A 25,176-nucleotide genomic window follows, 5' to 3' on the forward strand; every position below is an offset into this window, starting at 1 on the left:
ACTCCCTGCATAGAGCACTAGGCTTGGGTGGATGTGGGCAGTTAGGCGTGAAAGCCCAGCCCCAGCCCTGAGGTTTCCAGTCCAGCTGCTGGTTAGAGATCTGCTAATGATTAAGATAAGGGAGAAAAAAAGCAACTGGGTTTTATATGCAAGTAAGGAAGAATCACATTCTCAGAACGAGTGGTAGGAGGAAACTAAGCCTTCTAGAAGTTGGTCTAGGCTCCGAGTAGGACCAGAAGGCTCAGTGCCTTCACTTTAGGGAAGTGGCAGGCTTCGTTGTAAATAGTAAGCCTACAGAAGTCAGTGGCACACACAGAAAGCTTGAATTGTGGACTGGACACTGTTGGTCAGGAAATAAATACCACAGCAGGAAAGTTGAATCTGTAGACACTCTGCTAGGATAGAGAGGTCATCCAGGCTAAAGGGACAGTCCGAGCCAAGGGAGGAGTCACAGTCACTAGTGCATTGAAAGTTGCAAGCCCTGCAGCTTGGTTGGTGAGGTCTGGGTTGACAAGGGTGAGATTTGAAGGTATAGCCCACCTGTGCATTGTGTCAGGAAATAACATCCTTAGTGCTTCCTAGAAGGGCAGTGAGGGGTAGACATGTGAAGGTGTTGTATTGAGGTTCGGTATTTGACAAGAATACCAATTAGAAAACTGGCCTTTGCTGACCGAGAGAACATAGCATGTCCAGTGGAGGGGAGGAACGCAGAAGTTGGTTCTTGGTGACTCAGTGTGGGGTGGGATGTCCTCAGCCCAGTGGAGAACACAGGAGGGAGGGAGACCTCTTTGGATCCATTGTTTTGAGGACTGCTGAGTCAAAGATGCCCATCAGGGAGTTGGGTATTCAGATACAAAAGGAATTGTAATTAAAAGCAGAAGTGGCCTAGGAAGATGTCTGGGTGGTTAATAGCACCGGCTCTTCTAGAGGAGCTGGGTTCAATTCCCACATGGCAGCTCACAGCTGTCTAAACTGCAGTCTCAGGGAATCCAATGCTCTCTGCTGGCCTTCTCCAGGACCAGGGATGCATGTGGTACGAACATACATGCAGGCAGAACAGCCATATATATGCATAAGATAAAGGAACAACAGCAACAACAAAGCAAAACAGCGTTTAAGATTCCAAAGCAAACAGTTTTGCAGTGTCTGCAGAAAGTGTTGATGTGGTGTAGCTGGAGCCTAAGGGAAGAGAGGAGAGTGAAAGTCCAGGCCACACAACACTCAGGATGATGTGTTAGTCAAATTTGGGATTTGTTTACAGATATTATTTTCCCCTGCATACTTTATTGTTTGAATGAAATATGAAAATATTGGCCCATGACAAGCCCAATAGTAAACTCAGAAGGACTTGTAGTGGGTTCGTCTGTGCCTACCGTAAGCCCTAATGAGCGCTTGCCTCCTCCTCAGCTGCTCCGAGGACTCCGGCCAGTGCTCCTGCCTGCCCCACATGATTGGGCGGCAGTGTAACGAGGTGGAGTCCGGTTACTACTTCACCACCCTGGACCACTACATCTACGAAGCCGAGGAAGCCAATCTGGGGCCTGTAAGTAGGGGAGCTTCCGACAGCTTGGTGGAGCAGCACTTTGGGGGTAGGGGGGGAGGGCAGGCTGTCAGGGGATACAAGTGCTTCATAAAGATGTCACTTAAGTATTCTTTTAGATCTTGTCAGCACGGAAATAAGGGTGAAGACATGCTGTGGTATTTAAATGTGAGTTGATCTGGAATACACAGGGAGACTTTGGAGAGTTCTCTAATAAGGCTTTTGGTTGGTGTGTCTATAAGAATAAGAATTTTCTATTCTTCTCTGTATTTGTGCTCCAGAGTAATTGTAGATCTGACATCCTTTAGACCCAGATATACTTTGCTTACCACCCCAAACTTTACTGATGTTAATGTATGCCTGGTCCTTACGCTTAACTGAAGCTTAACCGAAGCACAGCTGCCGTGGAGACTTTTTCCCACGTGACATGTTGACCTGATCATCCTCACAGCATAACTTCTGACTTGCAATAAGGAAGAAAGAAACTGCCAGAACTCTTAAAGTCCTAGGCTGCCATCCCCTGATACTCTGTAGTCACCAGTTCCTGGGCATGTTCACAGAGAGTGCCTCTTGGTGAGGACTTGGTGGTGGCCAATAACTGTGAATATTCTACCAGAGTGGACTTATCATTAATTAGGGAGGACTCACCAGCATATCACACTGCTTTTGTGTACTTGGCAAGAGGGAGGAGGAGAAAGAAGGGACTGCCCAGGACACTGCACTAGATGCTGGAGTATCTTACCACTTCCAGACATGCTCAGAAGCCAATGCGGTTTTTTTCCCCTTTGTTTAGCCACTGGTATGTCATGGAAGGTACATCCCAGACTTTCGGCTTCCATCTCCAATGTTCCGAGATGACTCCAACAACAAATGTAAAAGCAAACCAATTACTTGTGTTTTCGAGAGGAAAGAGTAACAAACCTAAAGACTTACTATCTTCAGGGAGTTTGCAGCTAGGAGACAGAAATGGTTTTGAATCTTTGGACTTTGGCTGTGAGGTGTAGGTGAATTCCATTTCGTACAAAGAATAACTAGTGTCCTCTTGTCCCCCCAGGGAGTCATTGTGGTGGAAAGGCAGTACATTCAGGACCGCATTCCTTCCTGGACAGGACCTGGGTTCGTCCGGGTGCCTGAAGGGGCTTATTTGGAGTTTTTCATTGACAACATACCGTATTCCATGGAGTATGAAATCCTGATTCGCTATGAGCCACAGGTGAAGAAAGCCATCAATATGCATCATGGTGGAAGGGGGGGGGGGGTTCAAGGGATTGTAACTAGAAAAACACTACTCCCAATAGCTTCTAGAACATTCTGTGAAGACAAGTTTGCATTGAAATAGATAACAGCCACTGTTTTCTCTAACCTCCTCCATGCAACTTTTTGAATCCAGCTTCTTATTCAGCAGTCTCCTGTTAGGCCCCTAACCTGGCTGAGTTACGGAGGTAATGATGCTGTATCAAAAGCTTTCCTCCCCCTGAACATCGCTGCCCAATGACTGTTCCCCCTAGTGTAGTAAAAGGCCAAAAGTGACATTATAACAGAAAAAAGTGGCACTGGGAGAGTCATGTACAGGGCACGGAGCCAGAGCTTCTAGAATATTCCCTAAAGACCCAGATGCAGGGCAGGAGTGGGAATTCCCAGATCTAGGCTTATTATGATGAGTGGGAATTTTTGTTAACTGGTTTTTGTTTAGTTTTGTGTTTTTCTTTAGGGACAGGGTCTTGCTTTGTATCTGAGGCTAACCTTGAACTCAAATCCTGCCTCATTCTCTTGAGTGCCGGGATTAGAGATGTATACGAAGCGCAATAGCCCCTAAGGAGAGTTTTGATCAACTGATCCAAAGGGAAGAAAGGAGATGTGAAGAGGGGTTTGCTGAGAATCACTCTTAGTGCCAGATACAGGAAATGGCCAGAGCTGCTCTTGGAGAAAGGACCAGGGTCAGAAAAGGCTGTCTTGAGCAGGAGGTGGTCCTTCCGTGAGCCTTACCGGGAGGAAGCAGGTGTTAGTCGGGTCTGCAGCTGGGTAGTAACAGAGGAAGCGTTAGGGATGGAAAGCAAACTGTCTGCTTTCTAATGACTCAGTCACTGTGGAGAGGTCCTCCCAGTTGGACTGACCACAGTGGGCTCGCACAGATACTCCTTTTGATTCTTTGTTTCCTGTTCTAGCTGCCGGACCACTGGGAGAAAGCTGTCATCACTGTACAGCGGCCGGGGAAGATTCCAGCCAGCAGCCGATGTGGTAACACCGTTCCCGATGATGACAACCAGGTGGTGTCCTTGTCACCGGGCTCAAGGTCAGTCGATGGGGTCTTAGAGACTGAGTCACTGGCTATGGAAGGCCCTCTGTTGGACGATCACCATAAGCTCTTGTTTTTTCTTCCTGTTGCTATTCTTGGGAGCTTAAACTTTGCTTTTTTTTTTCTTGTGTTTCTCCCTTGTCTGGGGGCAGATACGTTGTCCTCCCTCGCCCCGTGTGCTTTGAGAAGGGAATGAACTACACGGTGAGGTTGGAGCTGCCCCAGTATACGGCATCGGGCAGTGACGTGGAGAGCCCTTACACGTTCATCGACTCGGTGAGTACCAGGCTCCTGTCAGTCAGAGCCTAGTAGAAAGTACCGAGCTGCCACCCCAGTATTGTGTGGAGGGACAGAGCTGGGCAGGGAGGCAGAATGGGCCCTCTCTGCCTCTAGAGCTTCTTTGTCAATAGCAATAGGGTGAAAGTTCAGATCCCATTTCCTGGTGAAAATCCTTGCCCAGAACCCACCAGTCCTTGAATGTGAAAACCTACCAATTCCTGAGCATAAAAGTCCTACCAATCCTCACCGTGGAAATCTCTTCCCCCCAAATCCCTATATAAGCCTGTCTCCTACCCCGTTACCTGCTGCTTCTCCCCATAGCAGAGGCAGCCACCTTTTGGCTCCCTTTCCTTCAGAGTTGTGAACAGCTTCCTCTGGGTAGCCTTTCCCTCTCAGAGCTAGAACACTTACAATAGGGTTCTACTTTTCTGGGTAGGTTGTGTTCAAACCACTTCCCCACAGATCCGTGAACCTCTTCAGCAACAGTTGTTTCAAATCCCCCCAAGCAGTATGAAATCTGTCTCAATATTTTCTGGACAGAGTATGTATGACTGGGAAGGGTTCTCTAAGTCAGGAGTGTCATTAGCTTCTCTTCCCAGCGCAGAAGGCTGTTGTATGGTTTTGGCATGGGCACATCCATGGGATCATTGTGTTATTCTCATTCACTCGTAGCTTGTTCTCATGCCCTACTGTAAATCGCTGGACATCTTCACTGTTGGCGGCTCAGGCGATGGGGAGGTCACCAATAGTGCCTGGGAAACCTTCCAGCGCTACAGGTGTCTGGAGAACAGCAGGAGTGTGGTAAAAACACCCATGACAGATGTCTGCAGAAACATTATCTTCAGCATTTCTGCCTTGATTCACCAGACGGGCCTTGGTAGGTATTGCTTGAGCCACTGCAGAGGCTACAGTTAGAGTGTAGTTACAGAGCCAGTGTTTCTGACACCAGGAGGTACAGTGAGTGGGGTACAAACCTGTACTTCCTGCGAGGCAGCTTGAGGACATGAGATCTTAACCAAGTTTGCCTTTATTATTATAAATGTTTTAGTTGGCCTTTTAATCTCAGTACCCAAGACAGAGGCAGGCAGATATCTGTGAGTTTGAAACCAGCCTGGGTCTGCATAACAAGTTCCATCCAGGACTTTATAGTAGATAGAACTTTGTTGTGAAAAATAAAACAACATGGAATCCTCATTAAAGAAATTCACAAAGAGGGGACCGTGATGTGGTTTAGCATACACGCTGTTCTTGTAGAGGTCCCAAGTTCCGTTCCCAGCACCCACACCGGGTCGCTCACAGTCGCCTGTAACTCCATTTCCCAGGCATCCAGCAGCCCTGCCTCCATGGGCCCTAAACTCATGGTGTTCTTAGCCATACCAACATACACATAATTAAAAATAATAAATCTTAAGTGTACACGTGAGAGGTGTTGGGTTTTATAGAAAGATAGGAGGGAAGGAATATGTTTAGTGTAGGTACTGTAAGGTGTTGGGGAAGAGGGTGCCTCTGCGGTCCGTGCGAAGGCATCCCTTCCCCCTGAGGGATCAGCCACGGGATGGCATAGAATAGAATAGAGTTTATTCAGGGAATGGGAAAGGGGAGTTGAGGTGGTAGAGACAGAGAAAGGCAGAGAGAGTAGAGGAGTAGAGGCTGGCCATGAGTGCGTGGGGAAGGGGGGAAGGGAATGGAGAGAGAAGGGGAGCTGGAGCAAGAGGTCAGAGCGAGAGAGCAAGAGAGAGAGAGGAGGGGGCGAGCAGCCTCTTTTACAGTGAATCAGGCACACCTTGCTGTTGCCAGGTAACTGTGGGGCGAAGCCTAGACTAAATGCCAACAAGAGGTAACTAGACACACTGTATGAGGATGTAGCCTGTCTGTAGGCTGTGAACATTGAGGACTGAGAGTCCGGGAAGCATCAGCTAATGGAAAGTTTTCTCTAGGAAAGATCAGACCAGCTTCAAAGGTCACAGGAGTTTAATGTCATCAGAGAGTTGAGTTCTGGAGCTAAGGGGAGAAAACTGTAATGACTTCCTGCCTAGAAAAGCGCTTTGATCTGCCAGGGCAGCTGGTTGGTTCTCTCCCAGTCAGCACAGGGGTGATGTGTTTAAACCGAACTTTTCTGAGCCAGAGTAGGGAAAGGGTCAGGGCGTGTTGAGGGAGAGACAGGGCCAGTTGCAAGGAGGTGCGATGTTCTGCTCCTGCAGTCAGCCTAACTGCTCTCTTCCCTGCAGCTTGTGAATGTGACCCCCAGGGATCTCTGAGTTCTGTGTGTGACCCCAATGGTGGCCAGTGCCAGTGCCGTCCTAATGTGGTTGGAAGAACCTGCAACAGGTGTGCCCCGGGCACCTTTGGCTTTGGCCCCAACGGATGCAAACGTAGGTGTTATCGGAGACTTTGTAATGAATTCCTGTGATGGTCCCCGGGGGGGGGGGGGGGGGGGGATTCCCTGGCTTTCAAAAGCAGAATTCTGCTCCGAACCGGATGGCATGAGCCCTGAGGCACAGTGAATGTGGCTGGGCACAGGTGACGGCACGTCTGTCTAGCTAATGAGTTTTTGTTTGCTTTGTCTGCAGCTTGTGACTGCCATCTGCAAGGGTCTGCCAGTGCCTTCTGCGATGCGATCACTGGCCAGTGCCACTGTTTCCAGGGCATCTATGCTCGGCAGTGTGACCGATGTCTCCCTGGGTATTGGGGCTTTCCCAGCTGCCAGCCCTGCCAGTGTAATGGTCATGCTCTAGACTGTGACACAGTGACAGGGGAGTGTCTGAGCTGTCAGGACTACACCACGGGCCACAACTGCGAAAGGTATGTGGGCACCACCTCGGGAAAGTCAAGATAATAGAGTAGGCATGTTGACTCGTGGGACAGAGGCAAGAGTATCGGGAGTTTGAGGCTATCCTAAGCTACATAATAAGGACTTGTCTCAGAAAGAGAAAAAAAAAAGAGAGAATGACATCATCTTTGGCGAAGTAAACATTATCCTAGAAACCACAGAATTAATCTCCTGAAGACTCCAAATAGCGCTTTCATTTTTGACTACCCCAGCATTTTCTAAAAGCTTACTCATTTATCCAGTACGTATGTGCATACCTGGCTGTGCCAAGCTCTGCTTTGGTGCTAGAGATTCAGCAAAGCACAGCCACCTACAGTCTGCCCTTTGGGAGTTGCCCTGCAATCCAGCCTTGGACCCAGGAAACCCCCACACTGGTGCTTTCTGGCTTGGATGAGAGTTAAGAAATCTTCTTGTCTAGTTCGGGTTAAAGCAGAACCCTCATCCAAGTTGGACTAGTCACTTTAAAAATGGCTTTGTTATTGAAAACATTGTATGCACCCAGTTTCCTGGAGACATAAAATGTGCAAAGTAACGCAGGTCTCCTGTTGGCAAATGTTAATTTAATAGTTACCATGGATACAAAACACCACCCTAGGTGGATTTTAAGACAAGGACGTGGGGTGTGCCTTCAGTGATGCAAGCGGTTTCTCTCAGTTCATTTGTAACGTGTGAAAGTGCGTGCTGCCTTACATTGTCCGTTACAGACTGAGAAAGACTTATTCTAGGGCCTGCTTTATGGGGTAAGAGTTATTATACTGCCCAAAATAAAGATAAATAAATACCCTCTCCCTCAAAAAACTGGATGTGATATCGTATTGGTTAGAGTTTTGAAAGCTACTAATATCCATCTTCTCTGCCCAGGTTTGGAACTCAGGGGTCACATCTGTAAAGAGCATTCCTAGCAGCTGTGTTGGGTAAAAGCTAGATAGCAGCATGGCTTAAACCTGTGGCCATGAGCTTGCTAACATAGTGTGTCTCCTCTACTTCCCTCATTTATCATACTCATGAACAGGCTAAGGAGAATAAGCCATGTAAACAGAAACCGATGTCCTTAAGGCAAAGAGAACGTAAAGTCAGAGGCCCAGGGCAGGTAGGCAGGCTGTAGCACAGTGAGGTCCACGTGGAAAGTTACTTTCTGAGGGACAGTCAAGGAGAGCGTCACACTAATTCAGAGGTGTCACCCTAAATGCATGGACTTGCAAGCATCTCCCACAGAAGCCAACATCAGCATCACCAGGAATCTTGCTAGTCAGAAGATTTGGTAGAGGAACCCAGCAAACCTATTGAAACAAGTCTTTTGTGGGATTCTAACTAAAAGTTAAGAATGGTGGTTGTTCATGAAGAATCACGTCCTCCAGCAGAAGAGAGTTTCTGAGCCTTTTCTTATGACTGGGCCATGGCTCATTGTGTCCTACACCCATGGCAGGTGCCTGGCTGGCTACTACGGTGATCCCATCATTGGGTCAGGAGACCACTGTCGCCCTTGCCCTTGTCCTGATGGTCCTGACAGTGGACGACAGTTTGCCAGGAGCTGTTATCAAGACCCCGTCACTCTCCAGCTTGCGTGTGTTTGTGATCCTGGGTACATTGGTAAGTCATGCACTTAAGAAGCAAAGAGGCAGGAGACGATGTGTCTCTGAGTTCACTGTTAGGAAAAGATGAAGAGCAAACCAGTTAAATTCACATAAAACTTAAGGGACTCACGACGATCTTGCCCTTTACCTGGTAGCACGTGGGGGCAGAGTCGGTCCTTAGATATAGAAGATAATGGAGTTAAAGCAACAGGATCACCAGCATTTGAGCGCATGATTCTCCTTAGGAATAATTTCTCACTTTTAAATACAAGTAAAATTAATTTCCTTTTAAATTTTTTCTTCTTATAACCTGACCTCTAGCAAATGTCTGGGAGCTACGAGGTGGCCCTGCGCTAGGCTAAAGAAAAGACCATATGGACAATTGCCAAGAACAGGAAGGGTCATAGCTGAGCACATCCTGCCATGTATACTCAGTTATCTGCTAATAGTCAGTGAAGTCAGCCATTTGTGTGTGCGCGTGCGTGCATGCGTGTGTGTGTGTGTGTGTGTGTGTGTGTGTGGTGTGCGCGTGTCTGTGGGGGTGGGTGGGAGTGGGAGGGTCCTTTATTCTAGCCATGAAGCCGCTGATCGACTGCTAGATTGGCTATGCACAGCCCGAGAAATACTTCATGCATGTATGTGATTTTAGGGTTTCTTAGGAAACTGGCTCAGCCCTGAGGAGCTCAGTTTCCTGGCTGTTCCCAAAGGATTCTTCCGTTTGTGTCTAACGCTTGGGTTAGGGTTCTAACACCCAATTACACATACATGATCACATCTCTGTTTAGCTCCTAGCCTACTCCACCCAATATGACTAGAAGCTAAGGGTCTCCCACCCATTGGGCTGCAGCCTCTAAGGCTACCATAGCAGTGTCGGGGAGCACAGAACACTTTTCCCTCACAGCGAGAAGCTGTCCCTCCTCACTGAGATCACAGACACGGGACTTAAAGGAGTGAGTCAGTCCTTGGTTGCCCCAGGACTGAAATGCAGCGGACTATCTGAACATTTTGCTTGGTTTTATCTTCCCTTAGGCTCCAGATGTGATGACTGTGCCTCTGGATTTTTTGGCAATCCCTCAGACTTTGGGGGTTCATGTCAACCATGTCAGTGCCACCACAACATTGACACTACCGATCCAGAAGCCTGTGACAAGGAGACGGGACGATGCCTCAAGTGCCTGTACCACACAGAAGGGGACCATTGCCAGCTCTGCCAGTATGGGTACTACGGCGATGCTCTTCGGCAAGACTGTAGAAGTAAGACGCACACTACGGCGGTTCTCACCCCACCCCCACCCCCACCCCCTCCTCCTCTTATCAGGATTTTGTTGTTGGAGTGCTTATTTCACAGGGAGAAGCCCTTGTTCAGTGAGGCAAAATGACACATTCAACAGATGAAAGATGAGACTGAATTTTTTTTTTTTAATCTCTAAATCCTCATTCTCTGAGCAAGACAAGTCTCAAGATGTGGCTCTGTGCCAGGGGAAATTGTGGCTGTCATCAAGATAAATGCCAGGCAATAGAGGGCATGGAGATGTGTTCTTCCCACGTGCTTGCCAACTGGGGGGTTCTTAGAGACCTGGATTCCCACTGTGGGTGGCTTCGCCTCTCTGGTGTCATTGGTGGAATCCAGCCTCTCTCCTCAGGCAGAGACAGAAATAACAATGGTAAAAGCTTTCTTCCAGACCTTATTACCTCTGTCTTATCAGGAGATCAGCCAAGCTTTCTGGCTGCGAAGCCCATAGGCCTCTGCTTTTATTTATAAACATGTGGAATGTTGGGGACTCGCAGGACTGGATTCCTTAAAGTCTTTTTAGCTGATAGAGTTTCTGGCTCCTGCTTCTGACATAAGGCTGTGCTTGCTTCCTGCTAGGAGTTTAAAAATCACTGGATGTCTCAGTTTGCATTGGTGCGTTTTTTTTATAATTTCCAGTTAAATTTTGAAATTTTGAAATGACTCCCATTTGAGTCTGTGTGTCATGAAAACACACAAGCAAGCAAAGTCGGCCATAGCTTGTGCGAACATGTCCCCTGTCCGGGAAGCGCCAGATGCACAGTGTGTATCATGAGAACTTCTAAAGGATGGTAATTTTAGTGTTTTTACTTCCATTTTTTTCTTGCACGTCAACATTGAGATTTAGGGAAGGAAAGGTCTTGGCTGTTTAGATGGCGCTAACTTCTGCGTGCTGTGTATCCGTGATGTGACCAGACTTGAATATGATGATGTTGTTCTATTTCAGAGTGTGTCTGCAATTACCTGGGCACGGTGAAGGAACATTGTAATGGCTCTGACTGCCACTGTGACAAAGCCACTGGTCAGTGCTCGTGCCTTCCCAATGTGATCGGGCAGAACTGTGACCGGTGTGCGCCCAACACCTGGCAGCTGGCTAGCGGGACTGGCTGCGGGCCCTGCAATTGCAATGCTGCGCATTCCTTTGGGCCATCCTGCAACGAGGTGAGGGGCTGTGGCCAGGGGATGCCTCTGAGAGGCTCAGGTACAGCTAGCCCATCTGGTGACTGTCCCATTTGGAGGAAGGCCAGAGTGTAGACTGGCTGTTAGTCCTTGCTTGTCCTTCTTGGCTGAGGCAATATGTTGTGCACAGAACCCTCATTTAACCCATTCATAGCATTTCAGTACAGTGTCCAGCCATGGATGCAGACTCAAATGTCATTTTTTTCCCTTTTCTGACCCTCAAATCAAATAGCTCTTATAGTCGCTCAGCTCGGAAGAAACTACATAGCCGCCGGGCGTGGTGGCGCACGCCTTTAATCCCAGCACTTGGGAGGCAGAGACAGGCGGATTTCTGAGTCTGAGGCCAGCCTGGTCTACAAAGTGAGTTCCAGGACAGCCAGGGCTATACAGAGAAACCCTGTCCCGAAACCACCTCCCCCACCCCCACCCTCCCCCCCAAAAAAATTACATAGCCATTTTCAGGATTGCTGACCCAGGCTAACGTGCCAGAGTGAGATAAGCCAGGGGTGGTCTAGGATTGATGTCAATCTCTGAAACTAAGGTTGAAGATGCAGAGATGCTACTGTGCCAGAGACTATTCCAAGCCCCTTGTAAGAGAACAGCTAGGAGGTGCTGGTGTGGCACCCTCCCCCGTCTACATCACAGGCGCCCAGGTTCCACGTCTGCCATGTAACTGGGTTGGGGCAAGTTACAGCTGGCTTCTCCACGGAGACCACCTGACAGGTCTGTGTTTGGACTGCAGTTCACAGGGCAGTGCCAGTGCATGCCGGGCTTTGGAGGCCGAACCTGCAGCGAGTGCCAGGAGCTCTTCTGGGGAGACCCTGATGTGGAATGCCGAGGTGAGGCCAGGCTCCATGCTGATGCTTTGGTTGGGTGGGCCTTAGGTCCACAGGGCTTTGGGTAGACTCTATAAAGTGTAGTCAAAATGACATCACACATTCATGCTTTTTTTTTGAGGGGTGTGGCCAGAACTTTTAATCTAGCCTTGTGGATAAATGTGTCTACTAAACAGAGGATGTGCTCAATTCTTCAGCCTCACACCAAGCAGGCATTTGTCTTGGCACACAAACAGGCAGGGACATGTGCACATCCTCTAGTGTACACAGACACTTTTTGTTTGTTTGTTTGTTTGTTTGTTTTTGAGATAGGGTTTCTCTGTGTAGCCCTGGCTGTCCTGGAGCCCACTTTGTAGACCAGGCTGGCCTCAAACTCAGAAATCCGCCTGCCTCTGCCTCCCAAGTGCTGGGAAACAGACACTTTTTATAGTCATTGTCAGCAAAGTGGAGCTATGTGGTCATGCCAGCCAATTGATTTGTTTCTTTCTCTGAACTATGTACTGTGGGCGGCTTCCTTGGTCATACATGTACAGATACGGTCATACATGTACAGATACGGTTCCTCGTTAAGTTCAGCCTGTTACACAACTCAAGCAGACTCTGACAACAGGGTGCTAATACAGTGTTCACTCCAGAGACTTGGGGTGGGGGTGTGATACAGAGCCTTGGGTGAAGTGGATATGGCTGGGGTTCCAAGTCTTAATTTTTGATGCAATTTAAACCCAGATTCTCATTTAGGCTGATAGAAAGGGGACTTTTTGTAATATTTCTGCTGGGTGTGCCTGTAAATGCTAACACATAGGAGTCTGAAGTAGGAAAGGCAGAAGTTCTGGGCCAGGCTGGTCAACATAGCAAGAACCTATCTTAAAAAGCAAAAGCAAACAAGCAGCCCAACTACTAAACCCCATGAGTTATAAGAATTGCTTAATTTTTATACTGATACCGTCACTTTCACCAGGCAATTGATTTTATAAGCTGCTTAAACTATCTCCCATCCATCTCGCCCTTTTTCTTCCCTATTTTTAAGCATATCTTTGGGTAAATATTTCCTATGGTTCCTTACATTCTCCTTGGTATGTTTTTCTTCTAGGTCCTTGTTTAACTCAAAATATAAGAATAGCCTTTTCCTCTCTTGGCTACAATAACAAGAAATAAGAGGTCTCCAGTCTGTCGCTAGCTCGTTCAGCAGCCGACAGGAGCTGGAGCCTTAGCAGCAGGAGAGGGAAATGGTGGCTGGGACCTGAACAAATTAAATTGCTTCTGCTTTTGATTTTTTTCAGTGAGGCTTTGCAGAGGGTTTGAATGGACATCTTAGGTCACAGTCTGTTTCACACAGGAATGATGTATTGCACCCATCGATAAGTGCATTTCCTGTGATAGGTCTTTAATCCAGATGTGGTTTCCTGGGAAGGTTCGACTTTCCACTTCCATTAGCAGGGCCTGAAAGTTGTAGGACCAGCCACTCTAACCTGCCCAGCCACCTGTTCCCTGTGTATTTCCTTTTCCCCTTTAAGATAACCAGACTCATAAACTAGAAAGGTCATTATGCTGGGGTGGTCCCAGTGGCTGCAGTGCACCAGGAAGGCAAACAAATGGAGTGACCCATGGCAGAGAGTGGGCTTATGGGGCCAGCTGCCTGATTTCAATTCATGCGGAGCCTCCACATCAGGAGAAGAGAGTCCTGGCTCTTTTGCCTGCATGCACCTCTCTCAATATGGTTTTCATCTTTCTTCTTCTCTAGTTCTGCATGGATATACACATCTTATACATGTATAGTTTTCAATATAATACACATAGAGTTTGCTTCTACAAGTTTAATCTCAGATCTTTCCACAATTTCACCCTGAGATTCCCACCCCTTCAGCCCAACACTAAAAAGTTTTCAAAGACTGATAGGACCTGAATGTAGAGATTCTATCTCTCCTTGCTTCCTCCTAAACCATCCCATCATTCCACCCTCTTTTTCAGACGTTTCCTGAAGTATTAAGGTGTAGGGTAAAAGTCCTTGATCTGCCTGTCTACATTTGGCAGTTTGGTTATAAAATGTCACACTTTCTTGAACATTAAGGTCTATACGGTCTTGAACATTAAGGTTTCTCCTCAGTCTCTGAGACTAGACAGGGAAGGGGAAGGGGGTTAGAAATTTGTAGAAGGGAGAACTTAGCTTGACCACCGTGATGGCTTGGCTGCTGCTAGTACTTGGTGTCCGGGAGCTGAAAATCGTGTTCTAAAGAGCATAGGCCCCATTCAGGCAGGCCTTTAAACAAGAGTCTATTAGGCCCCCAATGCTGTTGAGACTCTGTGAAAAATGCTCAGACTTTACAAAGCCCCCAAAGAGAAGACTGGAAAGTGTAGGGTTGGGAAAGGGATTCATCGCTAGCCCTGGGGCTATGTGTGGCCTGGGTGTTGACAAGGCTGAGGACAGGGACTGCTACAGAATAAGACATAGCTCAGGGTTCTGTTTGTACTGGAATGTTTGACAATAGGAGGACCCCAGAGGGCAGCAAGGACAAGAAGTGCCCCCGGGAGTTAAAAACCACACTCTTCTGGTTGAATCGCCAGATATATTTTCAGTTGAAATGTTTGTTGGAGGGCACAAATACAGACTTTCTGCTGCCAAGAAACAGTGTGCTTATAGAAAGACTAAGGTCATAACCAAGTAGTCTCCTTATGGGAAAGAAATGTAGTTATGTGAAAGACAAATGCTCGGAGCTTCCAGCGTACAAACGGTTGAATGTTGCAATTGTCCAGGCAGCGTGGGGCTCTTGGCCTATTGTGCCAAGTCTGAACAAGCCCACCACTGTGCTGGGATGGAAAGTCTCATATAGCCAGTGCTGAACGAGCTGGTTCAGTCTACGGCCTGAAGCTTTGTTCCGTGCCCTGCAGGGGTTGGGGTCACAGGAGGAATCTTTCTGTCCATTCATTGATGGCAGAGGGAAGACCGCAGTGCCTGTGTAGGGCCACAGGCTCCCTGAAAGGTCAATGGCTTTCTGCTTGGCAGAAGTGCAATGTCAAGGCGTAGGTGAGGGCTTGGGGTGGTGGGCTGGGGGACTCTGTACCTCAGCACTTGCCTCCCATATGGGAGGACCCATTTCTCAACACCACACGAAAGAGAGGGGGGGGGAGGGGGGAGAGAGGAGAGAAGAAAGGAAGGAAGAAAGGAAGGGAAAGGAAAGAAATGCCATACGTTCCTTGCCTCCATATTCATCTTTAGAATGCCCACATTCTTTTCTTGGGGTTGACATTTCTTCCACAATGGCTCCCCTTCCTGCTCCATCTGCTCTTTTGAGATAAGAATTCATGTAGGCCAGGCTGGCCTCGAACTCCTTACCCTCAAGTTTTGACTTCCCAAGTACTAGAGTTACAGGCGTACACTGTCAAGCCCAGCCAGTTGTCTTTTTACTGTTATTTCCATTGTGACTCAGGAAATCAGACTACATTGGAGCTTTTAGAGAACTCTGACTTTAGTTAACAAAAAGTCCTATATAATCCTAATAACATTAATAAAGTTTTACCCTTGACAAAATAAGCCAGTTTAAGCCGAATTAAAAGTATAAAAGCAGGTTTATTGGGGGCAGCTCTTGGGCGAGCTCACTGGTCTCAGAAAATGAGGCCAGGAAAATTACCATGCAGACTGGAGAGAAAGACACAGAGACAGCACGGTAGAGAAGAGGGGGTTGGGGTATCTGGAGTAGCAGGAGGGGCCTTTTATCCACAGCACACACATCTGGCACACCAAGAGGCCATGGATGACATGAGCAGTTGCTAGGTCCCTGAGGGCAGGCCAGTGGAGTTGGTTGTATACTGAAAAGGTTAGGTGTCCTGTGGAACCTAACAGGCATGTGACCCACAGAGTGTGAGCTTTGTATTCATCTCCTGATAGGTTGTCTATGGTGCCTTTGATGTTCCAGTGCCCGTCTCGATAGTTGGGACAGGCAGGACCCAGCAAAGCCTAGCGTGTGGACTCTCCATCTCCACTTAAAAGCTCGTGGAGCAGAGGCAGGATGGGGGCCGAATCCACTGTCCTTCAGCTTTCGTTACAGAACTGAACTTTTATTGCCAAGGCCGACAACAGGAAGGGACAGGAATGTCAGAAAAATGTAAGCTGCATCTAAGAGGATGAACGTATTAAGATTCCCTTCCTATCAAAGCAGCTTTTAATATTGGGGGCTGCTATGGCACACATAAAGTGAATGAAAAAAGGAAATAAAAAGGAAAGCACGCAAATGCACCGAGGTGTGGTGGAGGAGGAAGTTCATTTTAGATAAAAGGGAGCGAGGAGGCAGAGACATCTAGAAGAGTCCATTGTGGTCGTGACCCTGAGCCATGCAGGGAAAGGCAGGGAAGAAAAGAGAGAGGGAAACCAGGTTTGGCAGCTAGGAGGCCAAAGGTACCAAAAGGGCAGATCACCAAGATGGCTGGGTTGTACGGGGAAGAGCCTGTGGGGGAAAGGCAGCAGAAAGTGGGGTGTGCCAGCCATATCCTGTGACAGTAAGAACTGAGGGATGCTGGAAGAACCTGGAGGCCAGGTCCCCTGTGGTATGCCACATGGGCACCTCAGCCATTTGTCCCAGATTTGAACCTAATAACAAGGAGGTCAGTGGACGGCTTAGAGGAGTCTGTTCAGTCCTTCGTTCATGCGACTTCTGGCTATTAAACTTGTGGTCAGCTCTGTATTCCTGTCCTTTAGTGAGATAGGAGTTTTCATGCAAACTCTTTGCAAGCAAGCCTTTGGCCTTGTGGCATGGGCTGGGCCATGGTAGGAAGTTGGAGCCACAGGTAACCCACGACCTCATTTTCACATTGCATCATTTCTGTGTTCAAAACCAGAGTTCAGTTTCCAAGCACGAAGGTGAACAACAGTCTTATTAGGTGTGCAGTCGAAAGTGAGTAGGCGAGACCTGATGGTATACACTTGGAGGCAAAGACATGAGGCTGAGGAACTCAAGACCACTCTTCACTACATAATGAGTTTAGACTAACTGGGCTCCATGAGACCTTATCTCAAAGGCACTTCTTCCTAAACCAGAAGCACTTAATGGGTTATTTGGGGAAAACGGGGCATGTAAATTTTCAGAGAGTCTTTTTAGTACTGATCACTTCTTAGGTATATACATAGTCTTAATTTTATGGATGACAACAAATAACCTGTGCAGATGAATGTAGCCTCCTCATCACTGCTGACAGATGTCAGGCTCAGAGGGTACGTAGCTTGCCCAGAGCCGTGCCTCTGAGGAGAGCGGAACTAGGGCCCTTGCTCTTGCCTCGTGCCTGGTGTTCCTGTTGGCAGCTGGCAATGAAAGAGAGAAAATGACTGTCCTCACCAGAGGGCAGGAACACCAGCCAGGTCATAGTATGCCAGGAGAAGGACCCTAGGAGACAATTTTAGCTTGAGTCATGAGGAGGTTCAGTTTTCCCAGATACTGAGAAGTCTTAATGCCAAGTTGGTGAGGGTGGCCTCTGTATAGTGGGCAGGGGAGACCCAGAGGAAAGGGGACGCTGTGAGGAAGCAAGAACCTCACATGTATGTCTAGCAACGGCCATGTAGGTGAATTCCCATTGTGAGCGCAGTGGGCTAGGGTTTTCTCTGGGTTTCAAAGGTACTGAAGTTGAGGCAATATTGTTTGTAAATTTACAGAAAAATTTAAAAATCAGAATAAAAAAAAACCCTTAGTGATAGAACAAAAACATATTTAGAAATAATAAGAGAGTTGGGTTTTTGTTGTTAATGGTATTTACTAGTTTTTAATACATACATGATTAACACTTTTTGCATTTTTTAATAATGGCCAGTTGGGTTACACGCACACACACATACACACACACACCTCAAATGTAAGACAGATTACATCCTTTGGGCTGGGCAGGTTTTATTCCCGGAACATTGAGACCTTAGCCATGGCAGCAGCTACCACGTCATCCAGGGCCATCCACCACACGTTCTTTTGGCACATTCTCAGCAGCTTAGTCTTTCTCCCTGTGATAGCAGAGAATGCTGCGGTAGTAGTTGCCAGCTTATACATGTTCTCAGCAGAGAACATGTGAGAGAACATGTCATCTAAAACGTGTAGCAAAATCTGTGGAAAGCAAAAACTGCTAGATGACATTCCTTCTCATGGTGCAAAACGATCCTTGTTTTGTGGGCTGTGTGAGCATCTCTCACTTCTTCAGTAGTGACAGATCTGCAGTGGATCTGCTTCCAGTGAAGGTGTGCATCTGTGTTTCCTCTGTGGCCCCGCCCCTTGTCAAAGGAGATATAGCTGTTAACTGGTTATGGACAAAGTCAGCATGGCTGAAATAGCTACAGACAGCAGATACCTGTGCAGTTTAAATTCTTCTCCCGTCAAGACTGTGGGCCACTGTAGTTCTAAATGTGTCTTAACACTGTTTAATCCCGTACGCAGTACTACACAAGCGTAAGCAATCGACAGAGTTATTTTAGGAGTCAGACTTAAAGAGCAGTCATTTGAGCAATAGCAGATCCTACCTAGAAGTGCAGACCTCATCCGCTGTCTGCCACTTAGAGGACCATGTCTGCATGTTCCTCAAATAGGCTTTTGTGGTTTGCTTGTTTTTAAGAGCAGCCAGGTCAGATGTATAATGGGTGAGACCCCCTGTGACTAGTTGACATGATACAGCCTATCTTTCATGCGTCATCACCTTCCATGAATCCACCTTCAGGTCTCTTTACATCATTCATCCTATCTGGATGAAAGGTTGCCCTCTCCGGTGTCCAGTTTGTCATAACGTTTTATGTACTCTTTGGGGTAGACACAAGTGTGTGCATGCATGTGGAAAGGGGCAACCTTCACTGCCCTCTCTCGGGCACTGTCTACCTTGTTTTTTGAGACAGGATTTCTCATTGACCTGGAGCTCACCATCAGTCTCTAGGTGCTGCCATTTCTGCCTCCACGGGCTGAGTTATAGCCTCTGCCATCACTCTGAACTTTTTTTTAGGGACCAAAAGTTGGACCCTCATGTTTATGCAGCAAGTACTTTACCTAATACACTTTCTCTCTGCCACCCTGGAGCACTTCTTAAGCCTCTACAGAGTATCACACCTCTGTGTGGTGTGTATGGATTCTGTGTGGTTTCCTTTTAAAGGCCCTTGAAGGTATCCAGACAGGGGTAAAACTCAGATAATCTGAAATTTATCTTACAGGTGATCCGTTAGCATGTTTCATATGGTCCCCCCAACATCCTACATGGTGTAGTCTTTTCATGAAAATTCAAAGAGGCAGCATGTATTCTTTCTACATACAGGAATAGAGATGTCCCATGTGCATCTTTAGCTGTGTTGGGAAATGCCAACCAATTTCTCTCTAAGGGCCGGTAGTTGAACTCCATTTACTAGGAGATCAGTCAACTGTTCAGAAACAAGAATTCTTAATGAAACTAGAGCCTGAAATGTCAACTGTTTGAATATAGCCATCATTTAGTGCATATTTGGTGGTGTCTCTGGCAGTTCCTCTCTTTGTTACTTAGTTTTGGACATCTGAGAAATACCCGTAACACTCTTATGTGTGCCTCTGGCCTGGGCTGTGACTTATTTACCATCAGCAAAGGACTTTCCCAGATGATATGCATCCTTGATGAGAAGTTGGATTTCTTGTAGACTAGGGGATGATGGTAGTCATCTGTTCATTGGTCTCTTCCTCTCTACTCAAGACTTTTGATTCTGTAATTTAAACATTTTCTTTACCTGCTCAGAATTAAAGGCTCTAACTACTTTTTTTTCAGTAGAAACTTTCTGTTGTAGCAGCTGCACTGTCACCAGCCCATCCAAAGGCCACCATTCATATGGCTCCTTTAACACGAGGTCATTTTGCTTCTTGTGTTTTGTTTTACAGTTCCAGGTCGTTTTGAGCTTGGGAGACAACTGCATGTTACCAAGTGAAATAAACTTGTTCTTAAACCTTAACAGCACCAGCTCTCTAGCCACAGTGTCATCTGAGCTCTTCCTGTTCACTTGAAAAGCTGACAGAGACTTGGCCAGGCCTTTCCCTGATTTCTCTGAGTTGTCACTACACATTCCCCTACAGTCTCCCACTGTGAAAATGATGTAAAGTGAAGCTTGGCCTTTGCAGTCCTCTGTGACTTTAACAAGCTGCTTGCCACCCCCACCCCCGGGGTGGCCTGGCTGGCCTGGAACTCAGCTATCTGTCGGCTGGGATTAAAGGGCTGTACCCATTACGCTTGGCTGAAATCGCTTCTTCATCTTCCGAGGGAAGAGAAGCTCACAGAGTGACTCCGGCATGAGATGCTTTTTTGAGGAACAGAGAACAAATGGTCCACAGATCATTCACAGCTTCAGTGACTTCTGGCTTGATAAGTCATTGCCCTCCAAAAACAGTAACAACAAAAAAGTTCTTGCTAGAAAAGTTGTGACTGGGGGTTGTTGGTTTAATTTTGAAATCCTAAAGTTTCGTTCTGAAACATGGACACACCCAGGAAAAGTGCGTTTCACAGTCCTGACGGTTACTAGAATGAGCTAAACTTTAAATTTTGAACAAGTTATTACTGGAAAATATACCAAAATAAGACCAAAACAAACACACACTCTCTTTCTGCCTTTATCCAGTGGAAATGTGATCAGGTACCTTGGAGCAGGAGACCACCAAACATGTAGGGACGGCAGGGACAAGGGAAGTGACTGAGACGTGTGTGTACCGGGTGGGAGCTTCCTTTCCTTGCCCTAGGACATAGGGGTTTGGGGAGAGACAAGATTTATAGCCTCCATCCATAGTTGTTCTAACTGTGGGGCTGGGTTCCTTAACCTTGTTGTTAAAGGTGATAGACAGGTAAGTGAGCAATGTAAAGCCCCCGTGGCAAGTGTCAGTCAAACCCTTCAGGCTTAGGTTGGAGATAAGTGGCTTGGGACTGATCCTGGATGATGTTCTAGGAGAAAACATTTAGGTGGCAAAGCATAGCTATTGATGTAGCAAAGGTTGGGTTTTGTGCTTTGTCACAGAGGCACTGTCACTTTAGCTGGCTATTTCTCATACTGACATATGCATACTGATAGGTGAAATGCCTCTTGAATGCTTATAGGTGATGTTAGGAGCTCATTTGGTAAAGGCTATTGAACTCCCGAATATAAGTTAATGTTTTGCTTGGTGCCATGTAGAAAAATGTTTTAAGATAGCTGTGCCTTGACCCTGGGAGTCCATGCTCTGCCTAGGGAAACAAGAGGGAAAGTTTGTCTTATGTTCACACCTTTACCCAGAATGGGCCAGAGATGCATGTAGAGACACCCTTTGTTGTTCAAACTCTACAAATTCTGGGAAAAGGCAAGTACTGATGGAAAGATGGTTCTCACCTGTGGGTCAGAAGTCTAAGCAGGGGTGAGAGGCATACGGATTGTAAGCAATTTCCGTCAGCTGTTGGCCAGAAGTGCTAGTTTTTCCCTGTGCCAGGCAGGACTTTACCTTTTGCCATTTTTGCCTCTGGGTAAGGTACCAGCAACATTGAGCCAGTCATAGACAAACTGACTTCCAGCGGTTTCCAAGATTCCTGCAGTCTCGTCTGACATTTCCATGAGTCGGCTGCTTATACTGTGAGGGTATTTAGATGCAAGGTGTATTGTCTGTGGTGGGAGCTTTTAAACCAGGAATTTTGATTTCTTCATATTTCCTTGAGATTTGGTTTTCTGTTGATCTTCCCAAGCACAAGGTACTTTGCTTGGTACTTTGCTTGGTACTCTGCTTGGTGAGCAGGTGGCTTGACTAGCTAGGTGCCGGTCCTTTAGGATGTATCTGCTGGCAAAGGATGCAGTCTGAACCATCTAGACTGCCTTGTTATGTGGGAGCTCAGATTTGGAAGCAGAGGTGGGATGGAGGCCAAGATGGGCTCTGGAGATGCAGAGTACTAAATCATTTCCTGGCTGTGAGACTCTGAGCAGGTCATATAATGTCTCTACCTTGGTTTCTACTCCACAGAAATAGTGTTAACTATTTTGCCCAGACACAGGGATGGTGTGAAGGTTGAATAATGTTACATACATGTTACACATACGCAATGCTTGCCACAAAAGAAGTGGTTAACAAGGCTTATCTACTGACTTTTTAAATTACCATTACTCTTAAGGAAGGGTCAGTGGGTTAGCATACTAGGGCAAGCCACTTGAAGCTCTAACAGTGATTTGGGGATATTAAATGCCAGATTTTGTCACTGAAGCTTGTGATGTCGTCAGTCAACTAGCATTTCTGTTTCCCTTCCAGCCTGTGACTGTGATCCCAGGGGCATTGAGACACCTCAGTGTGACCAGTCCACGGGCCAGTGTGTCTGTGTGGAGGGTGTAGAGGGTCCTCGCTGCGACAAGTGCACCAGAGGTTACTCGGGGGTCTTTCCTGACTGCACACCCTGCCACCAGTGCTTTGCTCTCTGGGATGCTATCATTGGTGAGCTGACCAACAGGACCCACAAATTCCTGGAGAAAGCCAAGGCTCTGAAAATCAGTGGTGTGATTGGTCCCTACCGAGAGACCGTGGACTCTGTAGAGAAGAAAGTCAATGAGATAAAAGACATCCTGGCCCAGAGCCCAGCAGCGGAACCACTGAAAAACATTGGCATTCTCTTCGAGGAGGCAGAGTAAGTAGTTAATGAGCCAAAAATCACTCACGAAGGCTTTTCAGTATTTGAAGAGCAAAGATTTCCTGGAGCGGTACGTCTGCTAGGTTTTCTAGTCTGTTACAGGCTTTGGGCCCCTTGTTTATCTACAGTGTTGTCTGTGAGCAGGGTAGATTGAGGCTCAGTGCTTGCAGCTGGACTGGACTTGAGGCAGAAGATCCATAGAGTCTCAGCTTTGCCATGTGTAAGGCTTTGAATTTGAGTGGCACATTGATTCCTGGCTCGCTCTTGCCATTGCCCTACAGCGTAATGCAAGGATAACACACTACCAGTTAAAGCCCTGAGAGTACGTCAAGTCCTAGGTTTACTTCAATCCAGTAAAAAATATTAAATGTATAGTAAAAATTGTTGATCTGTCCATGGATAGGCAGTAGGCACGTGCCTGCGATGGTGTTCACTTAGTGGAGGACAGGACAGCTTGCGAAGTCTTTTCCATCTACCGTGTGGGTTCTGGGGATCAAACGAGGTCATCATCAGACTTAGCAGCAAATAGCTTTTTACCTGCTGAGTCACCTCACAGGCTCTAGATAGATAATGATAATTTTATTACTTGTTTGTTTATTTCATTGTTTTGAAGACAGGATTTCTTTGTGTAGACCAGCCTGGCCTCAAACTCAAGAGATTCTGCCTGCCTGTGCTTCCCAAGTGCTGGGATTAAAGGCTTGTGCCACCACCCGCAGCCTGGACATTATTCTTAATTGTAATATTTTTGAGATCTGAAAAGAAATGAAAGCCTTTTTTGAATCAGTTCATTAATAAAAGTGAAACTCTGGGGAAAAACCATCACCAGGAAAGCCACTGCGTATATTCAGTGCCACCAAATCCTGTAACCCTTTTTAGTGCCTGTTCTCTGTGTTGGGTCACTCGTGGCATCCTCTCAACTTAAGGAGCATTAAATATGTGATGTGTGTCTGTATATTTGTATGTCGGGGGCTTACTGCAGCTGCCTACATTCAGAGCTGGTAGCCTGCACTCACCCTTGTTCATTTTATATCAGAGGCTTAAACTCCCCCCCCCCCCCCCCCACACACACACAAAGAGCTGAGGGTTCACTGGTATTTTTCTTCAGAGTATTTGAAGAAAAGGTGTTCGCTTCCGTTGTCTCTTTAGGAAGAAAGCTGAAACACAGGAGTATAACTGAAGTATAGTCTGAAGGTAGAGAGTGAGAGATTGTGCTAGTGGAGAACCCACAAGTAAGACTGACAGTGTGGGCCAGTTTTAGGTAAGCTTGCTTTTCTTTCCACAGGAAACTAACCAAAGATGTCACAGAAAAGATGGCGCAGGTAGAAGTGAAATTAACTGATACAGCTTCACAGAGTAACAGCACAGCTGGAGAGCTCGGCGCACTGCAGGCAGAAGCAGAGAGCCTTGACAAGACCGTGAAGGAGCTGGCAGAACAGCTGGAGTTTATCAAAAACTCCGATATTCAGGGTGAGAAATCTCAAACCTGGATAATAAATGACCCTGTATCTACCCACTTAATACTTTCTAAAAACAAACAAAAAAGTGTTCTAACAGTTTTAAATCTTTATTAATTGAGTCTTTGGCACAAGTGGGGCTTAAAGTTCTTGGTTTTCCAGTACGGGACCTGGGGACAAGACATAGTAGAGGCCCTACTGCATTAAAATGTGGTCCGTTTCTCAGTTTAACTCCCTGGCCTGTCCTTAGCCTCTGTGGCTACTAAAATATTGTTAATTCTGCAAGTCCTTTTGCATCTGAGATTACTGCTTACTTAGTAACTCAAAAATATTTTAATAATCAATAATGCAGGCTATATCATACCCTCCCCCAAAAGCAAAGGTGACATATGTTAATGACACAATTCCACAGTAGTCATTTTGTTTTACTAGGTCCCTATAGCCAAAATGTACTGTGTTCTTTATGTGTGTAATAATTGTTTGAATGGACCCAAGTAGATAAAGAGAAACAGTCACCTGGACACCTCCAGGCTCCCTGACACCAGGATTTAGATATTTGCCTAAATACAGAAATGGTGTGTGCATGATGGCTTGACTTCTTTCACACCAGTGCTTGACCAGGGGCTGATGGGACAGAAGAGATTTACTGTTCGTAACATGGAAACTCTGCTTCCCTCCAGATTTCTTTTCCCCTTGAATCCTAAAGCCAGTATAAATCAGGGCTATCAGATACCAAAAATGGGCACTGTTTGGGGAGGACCCAGGGACAAGGAGGTTAACTGTGGGCAATTTCGCTTCCTGTCCCAGGCGCCTTGGATAGCATCACCAAGTATTTCCAGATGTCTCTTGAGGCAGAGAAGCGGGTGAATGCCTCCACCACAGACCCCAACAGCACTGTGGAGCAGTCTGCCCTCACGCGAGACAGAGTAGAAGATCTGATGTTGGAGCGAGAGTCTCCGTTCAAGGAGCAGCAGGAGGAACAGGCACGCCTCCTGGACGAACTGGCCGGCAAACTGCAAAGTCTCGACCTGTCGGCTGTTGCACAGATGGTGAGGCTTGGCGTTTGCTCTCATTAGCTCTGGGTTTTTTGTTTGTTTTTTGTTTTTATAAAGAGACAAAGAAAACAGACACCTTCTGCCTTGCTCCAGTATTGCTGTTCGTAATCCTGTAGGGGTGACTCCTGAGCTCAAGGTGCTGGGCTCCACTGTCAGTTAGCCGTGATCAAGGCATGGGGAACAGAGCATGTGTGTGTCTCCCTGCCTGCTCCTGCCTCAACTGTTCCTCTGGGCAGCCCCTCCCCCACC

The 25,176-nt window shown here is 46.9% G+C and overlaps 1 protein-coding gene across 3 annotated transcripts in view; it reads left to right on the forward strand.

Annotated features, from left to right (window-relative positions):
- Lamb1 (laminin B1) overlaps window positions 1-25,176 on the forward strand; it is a 64,499-nt gene that overhangs the window by 31,073 nt on the left and 8,250 nt on the right. For all 3 annotated transcript variants that reach the window (XM_006514992.3, XM_006514993.1, NM_008482.3), the window contains 14 exons: window positions 1,408-1,543; window positions 2,595-2,753; window positions 3,706-3,833; window positions 3,989-4,112; window positions 4,788-4,992; window positions 6,344-6,487; window positions 6,686-6,917; window positions 8,372-8,535; window positions 9,549-9,773; window positions 10,757-10,971; window positions 11,732-11,828; window positions 22,046-22,415; window positions 23,701-23,885; window positions 24,680-24,921. In XM_006514992.3, the coding sequence (XP_006515055.2) occupies window positions 1,408-1,543; window positions 2,595-2,753; window positions 3,706-3,833; window positions 3,989-4,112; window positions 4,788-4,992; window positions 6,344-6,487; window positions 6,686-6,917; window positions 8,372-8,535; window positions 9,549-9,773; window positions 10,757-10,971; window positions 11,732-11,828; window positions 22,046-22,415; window positions 23,701-23,885; window positions 24,680-24,921 (2,626 nt within the window). The remainder of the gene's footprint in view (window positions 1-1,407; window positions 1,544-2,594; window positions 2,754-3,705; window positions 3,834-3,988; window positions 4,113-4,787; window positions 4,993-6,343; window positions 6,488-6,685; window positions 6,918-8,371; window positions 8,536-9,548; window positions 9,774-10,756; window positions 10,972-11,731; window positions 11,829-22,045; window positions 22,416-23,700; window positions 23,886-24,679; window positions 24,922-25,176) is intronic.

Source organism: Mus musculus, chromosome 12, assembly GCF_000001635.26.
Source record: "Mus musculus strain C57BL/6J chromosome 12, GRCm38.p6 C57BL/6J".
NCBI lineage: Eukaryota > Metazoa > Chordata > Mammalia > Rodentia > Muridae > Mus > Mus musculus.